General features: G+C 35.3%; 1 protein-coding gene across 8 annotated transcripts in view; it reads left to right on the forward strand.

The window, feature by feature from the left end:
- Window positions 1-15904, forward strand: part of HDAC9 (histone deacetylase 9) — a 741574-nt gene that overhangs the window by 282378 nt on the left and 443292 nt on the right. For all 8 annotated transcript variants that reach the window (XM_032592422.1, XM_030308055.2, XM_030308057.2 and 5 more), the window contains exon 3: window positions 14444-14685. In XM_032592422.1, coding sequence (XP_032448313.1) covers window positions 14444-14685 — 242 coding nt within the window. The remainder of the gene's footprint in view (window positions 1-14443; window positions 14686-15904) is intronic.

The raw sequence follows: 15904 nt of genomic DNA on the forward strand, positions 1-15904 counted from the left end.
ACCTGAGTAACCCCTGTACAAGTGTATTTCTTTTATGATAAATAAAAATTGCATCCATTTTTTTTCTTACTTTTTCTGTTTCACCAAGATAATACTTACATTTTTAAATTCCTTTCAAGGATTACAAATTGCAAACCATTGATTTAAATCACTTTTTTAAAACTAGAACTTAAATTTTTGTTTAACAAATGAGTTCTCAAGCTGCTGAATCTCTTCTACCAGTCTGATCTACGTTATGTCATGAATTCTGTGGAAAATAAAATTGAAACCATTGGATTCAGAATGGCTTTGCTAAGCTCTATGATTAGCAATGTATTTCCTATGATCTTGGGTTACATTAATTTAAAATTACGTTAATATCTGGAAGAACATTTGAGTAACTATTTTTTTCCGTAAGTTTCCCTCCCCCCCTTACAACGCTAACTACTAGGGCTATTTTGTTTGAGGCACCAAATTTCTTTAGTGGTTTGGCTACAGATCTATCACTAGGGCATAATAGCCAACCTTGTAGTAGTATTATTGTAGCTTTGAGGTACACGTGATGTTTCTTTAAAACCTCAAGGTTTTAAAATACTCAGTACAAACTAAACCAACCCTCACATTATTAACAAAAATTTTAATGTCAAATAAACACAATATCCTGTAATTTCTAAACATTCCTTTCCTAAATTCATTCATCTGTTGACTTCTATAAAATGTACAGCTCTTTTAAATATATGTATATGTGTGCATATACGTATATATATATATATATATATATATATATATATATTTATATCACAACTGCTACCTAGATGGGAGCAGTCTATGTTCTTTATTTTATTAAAAGAGATTTCAGTTGAACAAATATTTGTTTTAGATCTAGCTTAATGCGGGGTATGTTATCTCTGCCTCATGGAAGGGAGAAAAATTAGAAGGAGAACCTACCTGAATTGTTTAATATAGAATATGATAAAGTGACTTTCATTTAACTTCATTCTAAATTAATATTTACCACAAATTTAAGTAAGCAAGATAAAATAGCACCTAAGGAATGATGTTGTAGATGTGATCTTGCAAAAATTAACTCAAACCTATCTAGTATTCCTTACTATAACCTGTAAAATGGGGATAATGACAAGGCTACTATATGAAATGAAAAACATTCATGCAAAAATTGTAACTAGTGCTCAACATATATTGGTCACTTAAAAATGCCATCATGTTTGGGGCACCTGGGTGGGTCATTTGGTTAATAAGCATCTGACTCTTGGTTTTGGCTTAGGTCATGATCTCACGGTTCATAAGTTCGAACCCCACGTCAGGCTCTACACTGTCAATACAGAGGCTGCTTGGGATTCTCTCTCTCTCTCTCTCTCTCTCTCTCTCTCTCTCTCTCAAAATAGATAAATAAACTTAAAAATGCCATCATATTTGTTTCTATTTTTGTTTTCCAGTTAATTGCTTAATGTGAGAAGCAAGCAACAAATCCTAAAACTAATATATCAATCCAATGAAAATACTTAGAGCTTTTTTTATATGGTCATCTTGTCAGTATATTCTACTTTCTAATTAAGTAGGGTAGAGAAGAGAGGTGGCTTAGAAATTTGATTTCATAGGGAAATTTGTTTCATAGGGAAACATCACTGTGTGAAAATAAAATATTGGCTGTAGATCCTCTGCAGTAGGTTTGACAGACTTTTTTTTTTTTTTTTTTTTGTTTCAACGTTTATTTATTTTGGGGACAAAGAGAGACAGAGCATGAACGGGGGAGGGGCAGAGAGAGAGGGAGACACAGAATCGGAAACAGGCTCCAGGCTCTGAGCCATCAGCCCAGAGCCTGACGCGGGGCTCGAACTCACGGACCGCGAGATCGTGACCTGGCTGAAGTCGGACGCTCAACCGACTGCACCACCCAGGCGCCCCTGACAGACTTTTTAATGTCAGGGTCAGATAGTAAGTATTTTAGGTTTTGCAGACCATACTGTCTCTGTGGCACTTAACTCTGACTTTATAACTTAAATGCCGCCATACAGTATATGTAAATGAATAAGATAGACTATGTTCCAATGAAGCTTTGTTTATGAACACTGAAATTTGAATTCCAAATAATTTTCACTTTTTTTTTTTTTTTTTTTTTTTTTTTTTTTTTTTACCATTCAAGAATGTGAAAGTCATTCTTAGGTTGTAGGTGGTAAAGAAGAACGAAGGCAGTCTGGGTTTGGCCCATGAGCTATAGTTTGCTGACCCCAGCTCTAGAGAATCCTGTTTATTTTTAATACTTTAAGTAACTTCTTATACTTTGTTTGTACAAAATGTACCACTTCAAGTTGTAGACTGATCATCTCAAAGCTGTGCTTAAAATGTTGAGAAACTTCTGTTCTATAATGCTGACAGTTCTCTGAATACAGGCCATTCCTATAAACAGATACTATGAGTTCTACCAGAAATAGAAATTTTAATGACATCTAATTAAACACCAACCACAGAGAAAAATTATTACATTTTCTTATGCCAGATTCTGAAGGTCTTTAGTTAATGCACAGATACAGATTGATTTGTATTTATATATATATATATATATATATATATATATATATTTTTTTTTTTTTTTAATCATAATTTTCTGACAACTTCAGCCCTTCTTTGAGGTAGATCCTTACACTTATCATCTAAGTTGTGCCTTAATGGCTAGAGATCATCCCTCATAATGCACAGGGACTCATACGCCAAAAAAACTCCAAAATCACAAAAAATAAACCACCACAGTCTATCCTGTCAAATCTATTCTCACACTGTCAAAAAAACAGCTGCCTCTTCCTTTTTGTTACTACTTACTTCAATTAAAAAAGTAATCTAGAAATTTATGAACAACACATTTAAATCTCATTAACACTATTTATAGTTAATTATAAGTCAGTGTCTATACCTCTGATACAATCCAATGGGATTTAGTTAATCAAATACTAAGGATAACTTCATTATGAGGCAGTCTTTACCTGTGAGTTAGTAAGATTGGAAAGTAAGATGAAATAAAAAAATTGTCTAGACTCAACAGAACTTTCTATAGCTAAAAGAGAATGATGAAATACCAAATTTGCACTTCCTAAATACAGAATTATTTCTTAGAAAAGCTTTGGAACACAGGTGTTGAGAAGGATGCTTTGAACTCACCTGAAAATACACAAATGTGTCAAAATATGCATAAATGTGTTCTACAAATCTCTCCTTTGTATATATTGGCAATTACAAGTAAATGGTTCTCTTTACTGTTAAAAATAAAAATATATGATATTGGGTTTTTTTGTTTATTTATTTATTTTTTAGAGAGAGAGTACAAACAGGGAAGAGAGGCAGAGGGGGAGAGAAAGAGAGAGAGAGAGAAAGAGAACGAGAACCTTAAGCAGGCTCCATGCTCAGTGTGGAACCTGGTGCAAGGCTCAATCCCACGACCCCGGGATCATGACCTGAGTAGAAATCAAGAGTTGGACGCTCCACCGACTGGGCCACCCATGCACCCTGTAAAATATATGATATTGTTTTAACAAAAAAGTTTTCAGTCTCCTTATATCAAGGTTTATGCCAACATAAACTGCATAGAAATTAAATTGGTTACCTGTTTTGTAGAACTCACAAGTAAGAGTGAAGTGGCTAAGATCCTGGACCCTGGAAGTGAATGATGTCTCTTCTCATTCGCGTTGTACCAGTTAGTAGCCATGTGACTTTGGCCAAGTTTCTCCGTGGCCTCCATTTCGTCATCTGTGACTAAGGACCATAATCATGTCTGCCCCATTGGTGACCGGATATTACAACCTCATATAGTGTTGTACAAAAGAGTAAATGAATTAACATTTATTTTGTAAAACATTCAGAACAGTGTTTGGCACATAATAAGCACTGGTATTGGTGTTGGCTTCGTAATTTAAATTAAAAGAAAGCAACTCTCCAGACTGACTAACATTATGGTATCTTTGTTCTTAACCAAGTTTAGAAAGCCAGATTTAGAATCCGCATAGGGAAGTCACATTTTATTAGAATGCTCAAGCCCTGAAAACTTTGCATAATTCCAAGCTTGCATAATTATTTTAAAACTCACATATTCAAAGTGCTTCCTGACAAAGGATAGTGGGTATTTCTACTTGTGAGCAAAAGTGGTGCCACCATGTGGCAATAACATAAACACAGGTGCCAATGCATTTGTCTGGCTAGATTTGAAATTATGCAATGTTAGATGAATTTTTATTTTTTAGCATTTACTTTTCTCCCAAATTGTGTGTACAAAGTGGAACTTTATTATTTCCAATTCAAAAATTCTAAATTCCCACAATTCCACAAAATAGTAATGCATGTTCTTTGAAAGAGCAGTAATGTAATCTGTCTCTGATTTGAATTTAGCAAATAAAGAAATAATGCAGTGATTTTCAAACTGAATTCCATGGAATCTGGATTTCCAGGGGAAGGAGCCAGAGCGGAAGTTAGTGGGTAGGACATCAGTTCCTCCTGAAGAGTTGGGCTCGTCCTGGTTTTATATGTTGGGGCTGTTCATAATGTTTTATTTGAAGAAAGTGTCAGCTGTTTAAAGAAATGTTTTTAAAAGTCAGTACAATCCTATATTAGAAGGTTTTAGTGGGACTTTAAGACTTTTTGGTTTGTAATAAAGATTTCCTTAGAACTTCACAAACAACCCAGATCTGGAGAAGGAAAAAAAAAAGTGCATTGGTGGAGATCCCGTTTCCATCCTGTAGGATTGAAGATTAGAGGGTAGATATAAAGGACATGGTTTGAATCAAAGAGGAAAAGGAGGGAAGCATCATACCTGGTAGCATCTCTGCTCTTTTCCTCCTCCTACTTTTATTATGTTCTTGTCTTGAGTATATTAAGCATTGAAGCTCTCAGGAAAGATTGAAAATTTTTTTCTGGTCAAAGGTATTTGTTTTTTGCTGGCAGGATACAAGAACACACAAAAGCTCTTTTTCTCATCAAAAAAGAACATAGTTACATACTTCCACTGACAAGGGTTCCTGATAGAAGAGTGGGAACGCACCCTTGGAAAAAAGTCTGTTTTCTGAAGAAACAAATATGATTTGGACACGAAGAATGTTGTTGGAGATGGGTATCTGCCAAGAGAGCTAATTTAGTCAATCAATATTCACTAACCTTAAACTTACTTATTAAGTTTATTTTATGTGTCAAATGATGAACTGGAATACAGGGTTACAAGGGAATCTGCTGCTTCAAATATTAGGTTTTCATAAGCAGAAGGAAGTATTGTTAGCCATTTGCAAGTAGTTATAATTTAGTGATTGTAACCTAGAAGAACTTACAGGTTGTAGGAAGAAAAATGGAGAAGGAAACCATTTGTCGCACTTTCACAGAAATTCTTACACAAGTCAGTTTGCTCTTCCCAGATGATGAGTGCTATATGTGGCTAGATAAATAACTTCATAGATTAACACTTATGTTTTCTATTTTGAGAAACACTAAAATTTCTCATCTACTGAAGGTTTCATTTACAGGTACCATTATGTCAAGTTAAATTTTTATCTCAAATTACAAAATAATATGGATTAGGTTCTTAGCTCCTATTACCTTGAAGTCCCATAAATTGGCTTGATCTAGTTTCCCTACTGCAAGAAGCTCAATGAAGCTTTTACTGGGTTCTCGAATAGTGAGGAACTAGGAAACACTGCGATAGTTTAGAACTAAGTGGGTATTACAAATGAGTTGGCAATTCGTGTTTGTGTTATGGTTTGTTATGACTGCTTAATTCAAAAGCATATTTGCAGAGAGGGAATTTGAATTAAGTAAATCAAAATAGTAAGGCTTTGATTAAAAAGTTAGCTTTCGTTAACTTAAATGTTGATATTTCAAGGCCTACTGAAATTTTAGTCATTTGTGGTTATTTTTGTTTCCTGTTCAGACCCCTGGGAAATAAGAGAATAGTAAATCAAAGCCCAGATTGCTTCTTGCGTGTATTTTCTTTTCATTTATGCCGTGTATTAGTGCACTTTAAGAAACTAAAGACACGTATAACTTGAACAGAATCACTTTGAGGGAGAAGTGTATTTCCGGAATAATCAACTTAAATAATTCTTGTTTTGAAAATTATTCTTTTCATGTTTGATAATTTCCTAATTCTTTTTTATTTCATGATGATGCTATTATAAGTAGTAACTGGAAAATCAGCTAAGAATATTGTACTACTAAAGTGAAGTTTGGGCAGCTTTGTCATCAGACTGAGGATGTATTATTTGTTTTCCCATTTCCCAATTTTAATGTTAGGTACAGCCACATTTATTAATTTCCTTTTTCAGAGAAAATGTGCTTTCTAAGACAGAAATAACACTATACATTTCAATGAAAAGCTTTCAATTAAAGGTGTTCAGTATTTTTATAAAGTCAGTTATTGGTTATTTTGGAGAAAGCATTGAAGAATTTTGATAAAATAACTTATTTATTCTTTATTTACCTTTATTAAAGAAGGATTTATTCTTTTCTATTTACATTTAGTAATTTCATTCTTCATTTTTCAACCTGGAGACCAGAAAATTCTTAGCTTACAGTTTATCTGTTTTGGCCTAATTTTCTTTTTTTTTTAAGTTTATTAAATGATAGAGAGAGGGTGTAAGTGGTGGAGGGGCAGAGAGAGAGAGAGAGAGGGAAAGAGAGAGAGAGAGACAGAGAGAGAGAGAGAGAGAGAGAGAGAGAGAGAGAGAGAGAATCCCAAGCAGGCTCTGTGCGGTAAGCACAGAGCCCCGCGAAGAGCTGAATCCCATGAACACTGATATCATGACCTGAGCCGATATCACTAGTTGGATGTTTAACCCACTGAGGCACCTGGGTGCTCCTTGCCTCATTTTCTAATAATATAATCTGGAATAATCCTTTACAAATTAGGCCTTATTGTTTCAATAATTTAGCACTGTGTCCTGTTCTTGGTGATCTCTGTTGAGACAAACAGCATAAATGGATATATTTTATTTTACTCAGTGTTCCCACCCCACTTTGGTGATTATTACCTGTCAGCGCACTGAATTTTAAGAGTACATTGTGACATGGGAGGGGTGCCTGGATGGCTTCGTCGTTTGGGTGTCCGTCTTCGGCCTAGGTGATGATCTCGTGATTCGTGAGTTCAAGCCCCATGTCGGGCTCGGTGCTGACAGCTCAGAGCCTGGAGCCTGCTTCCAGATTCTGTGTTTCACTCTCTCTCTGCCCTTCCCCTGCTCATGCTCTGTCTCTGTCTCTCAAAAATAAATAAATGTTAAAAAAAAAAAAAGAGTAGATTATGACATGGGAAATGTGAAATGACACATTAGGTAGAAAAATATCTGAGATCATTTTTTTTTTACAAATACTTATTCACTATTAATGGAAATTCATTCAGTTATCAATTATTTAAGCAGTCAAATAATATTTATCTGAAGTTTGAGAAGTCAAAAAGACCTAATAAGTAATTGTTTTAGGATTTTACTTGGGCATGTGGATACATGTGCATACATGCAGTGTTTCTGATTTTATACCCATGTGATTCCCATGACTATCATTTATTCATTTATTTTTTCATTCATTCCAGCTATGCATTAAGGCATTACTATATTTTTATGCTGTGCTAGGCACTGAAAATATACTCCTTTTTTCTCATGGAACTTAGGATAATGGTGAAGGGAGGCTAATGTTATGAAAAGAATTGAAGAATTTAATAGGAAAATGCAATAAAACTCAGAAGGACATCCTAGAGCAAGTCATTTTTATTATATGAAGGATAAATAAGAATCAGTGTAGAAAAATGGGGTGGGATTGGGTTTTAGGAAGTGATAATGTTTATGAGACATCTCTGAAACTTAGGAGAGCATGGTGTGTTTAAGGAATTGCAAGATCAATATGACTCACGTGAAGGGAAAGTAGGTGGTATTGAGGCTGGAAACACAGGCAGAAAGCACGCCATGGAGGGACAGGCCAGCTCTGTTAAAGATTGGGTTCTGGGGCACCTGGGTGGCTCAGTGGGTTAAGCGTCCGACTTCGGCTCAGGTCATGATCTCGTAGTTTGTGAGCTCGAGCCCCGCGTTGGGCTCTGTGCTGCCAGCTTGGAGCCTGGAGCCTGCTTCTGATTCTGTGTCTCCCTATCTCTCTGCTCCTCCCCTGTTCATCGTCTGTCTCCCTCAAAAATAAAAAAACATTTAAGAAAAAAAAAGATTGGGGTTTGTTGATTGGTTTTCGTGACAGAGGACTGCTTTAGTAAAACAGGCAGTGGTAGTGGAGAGATCTTAATGGATACAAAAAGTATTTGAGTGTAGAAAAGATCATTTCTGTCAATTGGATATGGGTAATAAAAGGGACACTTCAGTTGTCTCTTGTTGCAATAACTGAGACCAGAGGTGCTGGAGAAAGAGTAGTATTAGTTAAGTGGAGATTGCTGATAGTAGTTATACATTTGGGTTGCAAGTTTGGAATAGATGTTTAGGTTGGAGATAGAATTGTTACCATATAGGAAGCAAATAGTCCTGGGAATGGAAGAGATCACCATGGAGAGTCCTGGCGAGAAAATAGAAGGGGACCCAGCTGGGATTCTGGAACACCAACATCATTGCCTTTAATGTGTCATGTTTTCTAAATAAGTTTATGGGTTGATCTTCTGCATCAAAATATGAGTTCTCTGAAGGCTTTCCCTACTTATTGACTAAAAACTATTTTGTTATTAAATATGGCTTCACAAATATTTGCTGAATAAAGGAGTTAATGCAAAATGATATGTCAGCTTGGTGATACATAAAAGCAATGACTATAATGTTGTTTTAGATACATACAGCCCTGTGCAATATCTGATACTTTCTTTAGATAGTATAATACTTAAGAATTTGTGCTGTAGTATACTTATGAGATAAAGGACTAGAGAGAAAAGATTCAAACAAGCATCAGACAGGGCCCTGTCCTTAGATAGCTTTATGCTCTGATGTAGCCAACAGGAGATAAGGAGTAAAAATGTAAATAAAATTACAAAGTTGTATATGTTTAGTTCCAAGAGACTCTTAGAAGGGTGGGGTGGCAGGTGATAGTCAGGTATCAGAAAAGGAAATATCAAGGTAGTTTAAATGGGCTTAAATCAACTTCGTGGAGTTGAAGGAAGAAAAAGATTTGAGTTCTTATATTTATTTCCCAAAACCCATGTATTCTATCCGAAAAACTCTCTTCAGTGATGAAAATAACCAATGACAAGGAAGTGGTAGTGAAGCTAGAATCTATCCTCCATTGCAGAGTAAACTCTTGAAGATTCCTCAAGGTGAGATTGACATACAGTGCTGTAGTTAGGGCAGAGACTATAATGAGCTACTTTTTGATTGCCTTCCACCCATCCCCAAGACCTCTTCAATAGCTTTTCAAGAAGGCTCACGAAGAAAACTGCTTATGTTAGCTGATCAGATAGTCCAAGCAACATTTGGTTCTCCCCAGATCTAGAAATTGTAGTTCGTATGTCCACTTGCCAGTGGTTGTGGACAACCATTTCCTTGGTATAGAGAACTTAATTTTCACGTACACTGGCTGTACAGGTCTGCATTGGTGACGTTGTATTCTGAGTTGCAGTTGCTGTATATGAACATTAACTGAAATAAACAGGGTCCTAATGTTTATTACATTTTTGCAAGTTTTAACTTTTAGCTAAACTGACACATACAAATTGGTGGTGAGTCTGTGCCGATGCCATTTTTTTGTAAAAACCTGAAGTTTGCAGTCTACTGCTTTGAGATCTTACCAGAGGAACAGCATCAACAGGCTGCAGCCATAGTTGTGATTGTTGTAAATGGCCAAAATTGTGTGTCCGTAGAATTTTTCCATCTGTGGGGTTTGCAAGTTGTTCACTTAAAACATTCTTTAAAAGAATGGATTCTTGTTTATAAGATAAAGAGAAACCAAAGATTTCTGTTTATGAACATACAAAAATTCTCTCTACTTAACCTGTGCTGTAAATAACAACAGTATCTATGGTGAAGAATGAAACACTCCATGGCTACTAGATTATTCTCTGAACTCTGAATTAGTACTTTAATAGTTTAAAAAATATATTTGTCAAAGAAATTTAGTTACAAGTATAAACAGGGTATATATGTTGCTTAAATAGATGTGATTGTTATATACATCTACATGATCTGAAATTTTGAAATGGGAGCTTTTTTGTTTCCATGTTCATTAAAAACTAAAAACAGTTTCTAAAAGAAAAGTTCATGAGTTGATTAATGCTAAAAGAAGAATAAATAACTATCAAAGAAACAATTAAGAAAGACACTGGAGAAAGAATGACAAGGGCTTTGTAAAGTGGTAATTAAGACTAGTTAATATATATGTGGAAATGTTCTGACTGGGCATGTGGTATTAGAATTAATAATATAAATATAATATAACATATATTTGTGTTGGCATGTGTTTGAAATCTCAGACAAACGTAGTGAGTCCGAATAAAGCATGAAGTCTTGAGCTAAAGTAATTGAGGTCTGTTAAAAAAAAACATTTGTTTATAACTAGTGCTACTAATAACTACAATTTGTTCCATCAACTTCCTTCTAACTTATGTACTACTGGCACCTGTTCTAAGTAATTTGTAAGGAATTTGTATGCTCCTATGCAAGAAATGTTATGAATAGAGATGATTCCATTTCCTCATTGTTAAAATTGGTTATTAATTTTTTTTCTTGTAAGTTGGTTATTTCTAATTATGATAATATAGCAGCTGTGGACAATGCCCTTTCTTTCACATTCTGTGATATGAAAGTGACTGTAACTTGTTGAAACTCAGCCCTAGTATTGTGTTACTATTATTGCTCCTGGAGAGGCTTATTAGCCTGTCACAGAAGCTCTAAGAAAAATCCATCATTTCTTTTGGAATACGATGAGTCTTTGTCACCCACAATACAATTAATGTTAAAAATAGAAAGAATGCTTATGATATGATTACGATTAGCCAGAGATGAGCTATTGTCCAAGGAACAGAACTAATCCAGCAGGCCAAAGATGACCTACACAGAACCATCAGTTTGCTGATTGCCATTTCTCTCTGAGTTTGATGAAATATTCATGCCTTTGCTCTCCTCTCTGCAAGCACTATTGATTTCTTGTATAAACGCTGCTATATTTAGTCTAGACAAATGGAATGTGGATTGCTGCTGAATAAATTGGATGAAAGACTGGGATCTTGCTTGCCGCTTTCTCTCAGTCTTGGGCAATTATTTATAATCAAGAGCAGTTTTTCTAAGTTGAGGGTGATTTTTCACAATTTAGTGATTAGTCTCTGAACAAAGGCAAGCAGTTAGACACAATCATTTCTGTTGGGATAGCAGGTTAAGAAGTCAAATTACCCTTTGAGGTTGACAATAGCTGTTTTGGAGAGTTCTGGGACTTCTTTCCCTTATCTTTTTTTGTGGGAAGGGTTTGTTTTGTTTTTTTTTTTTTTAGAGATTCGATGATCACAATTTATGGATAAGAAGAATGCCAACAAGGAGGGAGGCCAGTGTCTTTTGAAATTCTACATTTTGTCTTTATAGGGTTAAATTCTGACCTTTGTTTATTGGGATTTCCATGTAAACACTGGGGGCTGTAGTTTGGCCTTTTTAATGCAAAAATGAAATACGTCATTAACAGTCATTGCTTTTGGTTGGAATTATGCCAACTCTATAAATTAATGTTCAAAATCTCATGTTACTCCAGAGTCTTGATTGAAAGTTCTATAGCAGGTACTGCAACGAAGAGATTTTAGAGGCCACTATCCTCATTTAGTCCCCAACTCGTCACAATTACTATCTTTCCTTTCATAAACATCAGTGTTTTAGAAGACATTGTCCACCAAACAATGGTTCATTAATAAACTGTTTTACCATTTTCATTAAAGTGACATATGTAGCATCATCAACACAAGCTTCTGATCAATACACTGAAAAATGACCAGTGTTAGCAACCCAAGATTGATACCAGCCCCCCTTCCACCTCACCCACCTGCCTTGTACGTGCAATTCAAGTGACAAGTAAGGGCATTAATGTTTCATTCAGTATTTGCAGCCTTAACTTCTACAAACAAGATTTCTGTTAGCTTTTCTTGACTCAATGAAAATAGCTCTTAAATCCACATAGAATATAAACTTTGTAGTTCCCAACCTGGAATCTACAGATGTAAGTTACTTACAGTAGTAGTCAGAGCATTAAATGCAATTTGGAAAAATACAGAAAAGTAAGAAAGGGAAAATTATTCCTATTTCCACCCCAGATACAACTATCTTCTGTACCTCACCAGTCTTTGGTACACGAATTCAGAGACTAATACAGTTAAGAACCCAATGCTCTGGGAGGGTTGGAATTTTTGTCATTTTTGCTCTACTGCTGAGTCCAGCATCTAGCATCAAACCTGAGAATTTAAGGTTCTCAATAAATGTATATTGACTTAAACGATATTTATTTAAAGAGCTATCATAGGGTATGTGTCACTTCTATTACTGTTTCTTCACTTAATGTTGTAATAGCATTTTTCATGTTCCCATGATTTAATGATTGTGTATTTTTCCACCATATGGATGTGACATATTTCATTTAGACATTTCCTTGTAGTTGGTGATTTTAATTAAAATAATAATACTTCAATAAATAGTATGACATTGAACTGTTTTTTCCTGTTACTATTGTTTCCTTAAGATATCTTCCTACAGTTGGCAAACCTGAATCAAATGGTAAAATACTTAATACCTCTTCCTACATATCACCAAATTATTTTTTAGAAGTTTTAAGCTATTTGGTAGTGCCACTTGCAATACATAATTGTCTACTTGGTATTATGCTTACACCATACAATGGGCCATTATATACACACACAGGCAAATGCATGAATCATATAGATGATATTTAATGTTTAGAAAACAATGGCTTACTTTCACTTAAAATTTATATTTCTTTACTGGTAAAGATAAATTTTTTAAAATTGCTCATTTATATTCCTTTATTTTCTTTTTCCTTTTTCCATTTTTCTAGAAGTTTTAGTGTTTTTATTTTCTAGTACTAAATGGAAATCACATGCAATTTTATTTGCATACTCGTTCTTAATATTTTTGTTTTGTGAGCCACACAGTATCATCTAGTTTCATATGCAGGAAATTTCAATTTTTATATAACTTAAAAAACTCAGAGCATTTATTGAGAAATGTACTATATGTTTTAAGTCCTTGGAGTGGATTATTCCATTTAGTCCTTTTAATAGTTCCATGTTGTTACTGCCTGTCTTCCTTGTCTATGAGCTTTTGTGCTTATGCCTTCCATCCTACAAGTTATCTATCAGGAGTAGAATTATATGTGTGTGTGTGTGTGTGTGTGTGTGTGTGTGTGTGTGTGTGTGTGTGTATATATAATATGAATTGTTATGCATTGTCTAATTTATTTTAGATATTTAAAATTTAAATGTCCTATAATTATTCTCCAAATCTTCTTCCTCTAGTGGTTTGATTTGTTTTAGGCTTCCTCACCATTTTTCTGCCTTGCTCATTTTAGGAATAAGGTAACTGAAATATTATCATTTTAAGAACAGTACATAGAAAGTTGGCTACTTTCACTCCTTGATGTTTGGACCTGGGACCATTGTTGTGGTTGGTTAGCTAACCTACTCATCATTTTCAAGATTTTAGCATGCAGATCTGTCGTTTTCTTTGTTAGGTCCCATAGCCCTACAGATACCTTGCTAAAAGGCTTTAATTCTTAAGGAATTCCTTTATTTATTTGTTTGTTTATTTGTTTATTTATTTATTTGGGAGAGAAAGAGCACAAGTAGGGGAAAGGGGCAGAGAGACAGGGAGAGAGAGAATCTTAAGCAAGCTCTACGGCTAGCATGTGCCTGAAGCAGGGCTTGATTTCATGACCGTGAGATCATGACCTGAGCCAAAATCAAGAGTAGGAAGCTAAACTGACTGAGCCAACCAGGCACCCCAGGAATTCCTTAATTCTTAAGGAGTATATCTTAGAATATATCTTCTGATTCTAATTACAAACCAAAATGTTTGCAAGTGTAGAAATTGAGTTGTGATACTTCTGTGTTAAAACCTGGCACCTTCTCAACAGAGTTGCATTTTTTTGTCCTAAGTTTACCTGACTTGCATAACTGATCAAGTAGAATAGGTTTTATGAATGACTTATATACCAGTAAATGATTAGATTCATCTTTTTGGTGTTTTGTTTTGTTTTGATTCATCTCCTTGAAAAGAGAAATTTAGAAGATTCATGAAGGGGTATTGGTGGTTGAAAATGAGCATAGGGTCCATTTTTTATCAAAACTAATATACAAAAGACTTACCATCGTCGTAAAAAATGACTACAGTAGTTGACCTAAAGTTTGTTGTAGGGTATAATCTCTTTTATTTTTTGTTTGTTTCCAAGTCACTGTGCTAATTTCTTATCCTCTGTCATGCCCCCTACCCCCGCCCCTTTTTTCCCCCTGTTTCTCTAGTGGATGTGAAATCAGAGGTTCCTGTGGGCCTGGAGCCCATCTCACCTTTAGACCTGAGGACAGACCTCAGGATGATGATGCCTGTGGTGGATCCTGTTGTCCGTGAAAAGCAACTGCAGCAAGAATTACTCCTTATCCAGCAACAGCAGCAAATCCAGAAGCAACTCCTGATTGCAGAGTTTCAGAAACAGCATGAGAACTTGACACGGCAGCACCAGGCTCAGCTTCAGGAGCACATCAAGGTAGCAAATGTTTCTTTGCCTCTGACCTTTTCACTCCAGAAGCCTGCAGCATGACATGAGCATAAGAAGGAGCACTGGGGTGGGGAGAGGAGGAATGTTTAAGACATGGAGGTATGGCTTGGAGGAAATTGTGATTTTACTGGTGAAAACCTTGGGTAAGTAGTAAGAGTGCTGATGAAAAACCTGCTTTGCTTCTTGGAGGGACCTCCACTACTCTCATCCATTAGTTTACAGCATCAATGGTGGGAAATAGTGATTCTTACCTTCTGTTTATTCTCTGGTATGTGATTTTGTTCATTTGCCCCACTTATCTATTCTCCGCCAAGGAGAATCATGAATGACCCTGGGAAGATCCATTGTGTGTGTGTGTGTGTGTGTGTGTGTGTGTGTGTGTGTATGTATGTATTTATTTATTTATTTATTTATTTATTTATTTATTTTTGAGAAAGAGCACATGAGTGAGTGGGTGAGAAGGACAAAAGGAGAAAGAGAGAGAATCTCAAGCAAGCTCCATGCTCAGCACAGAGGAGCTCAATCCCATGACCCTAGGATCATGACCTGAGCCAAAATCAAGAGTTGGATGCTCAACCGACTGACCCACTGAGGCGCCCCTTCATTTTATATCTTTAAAGAATCTGCATAATCTATTTATCAGAAAGGATAAATTAGTCACTTTATGTGAAGAGAGAGACTTGTGTTGTTTTGGGTTTTTTTCGTCTATAAGTGGATATTCTTTTTTTTTTTTTAAGCTTTTATGTAAATTCCAGTTAGTTAACATACAGTGTAATATTGGTATTAGGTGTACAATATAGTGATTCAACACTTCCATACATCACCCGGTGCTCATGACAGCACATGCACTCCTTAACCCCCATCAGCTATTTTCCCCCATCCTCCCAACCACCTCCCTATAAGTAGATGTTCTGAGTATTTTCCCTACGAAGAAGACCCTATAATATTCATTCAAAATAATGACAGAAAAAGCTCAGTAGAATTATATTTGAAGAAACCTGGGCAAATATTTTCAACATTTTTATATAAGTTCATTAGACCACAGATAAAAATTTATTAAAAGAATTTTGGATGTAGTTGACAGTTTGAGACCCAAGTTGTTTAAATTATTCTTGGAGAAATATGTCTATGTCCCAGAATATTTTATGATGGACTATTTTGTTGTCAAGTCATTTTACATGTATCTATGTATCTATTTCTTCTTGTA

This window comes from Lynx canadensis, chromosome A2, assembly GCF_007474595.2.
Source record: "Lynx canadensis isolate LIC74 chromosome A2, mLynCan4.pri.v2, whole genome shotgun sequence".
Classification (NCBI taxonomy): Eukaryota; Metazoa; Chordata; class Mammalia; order Carnivora; family Felidae; genus Lynx; species Lynx canadensis.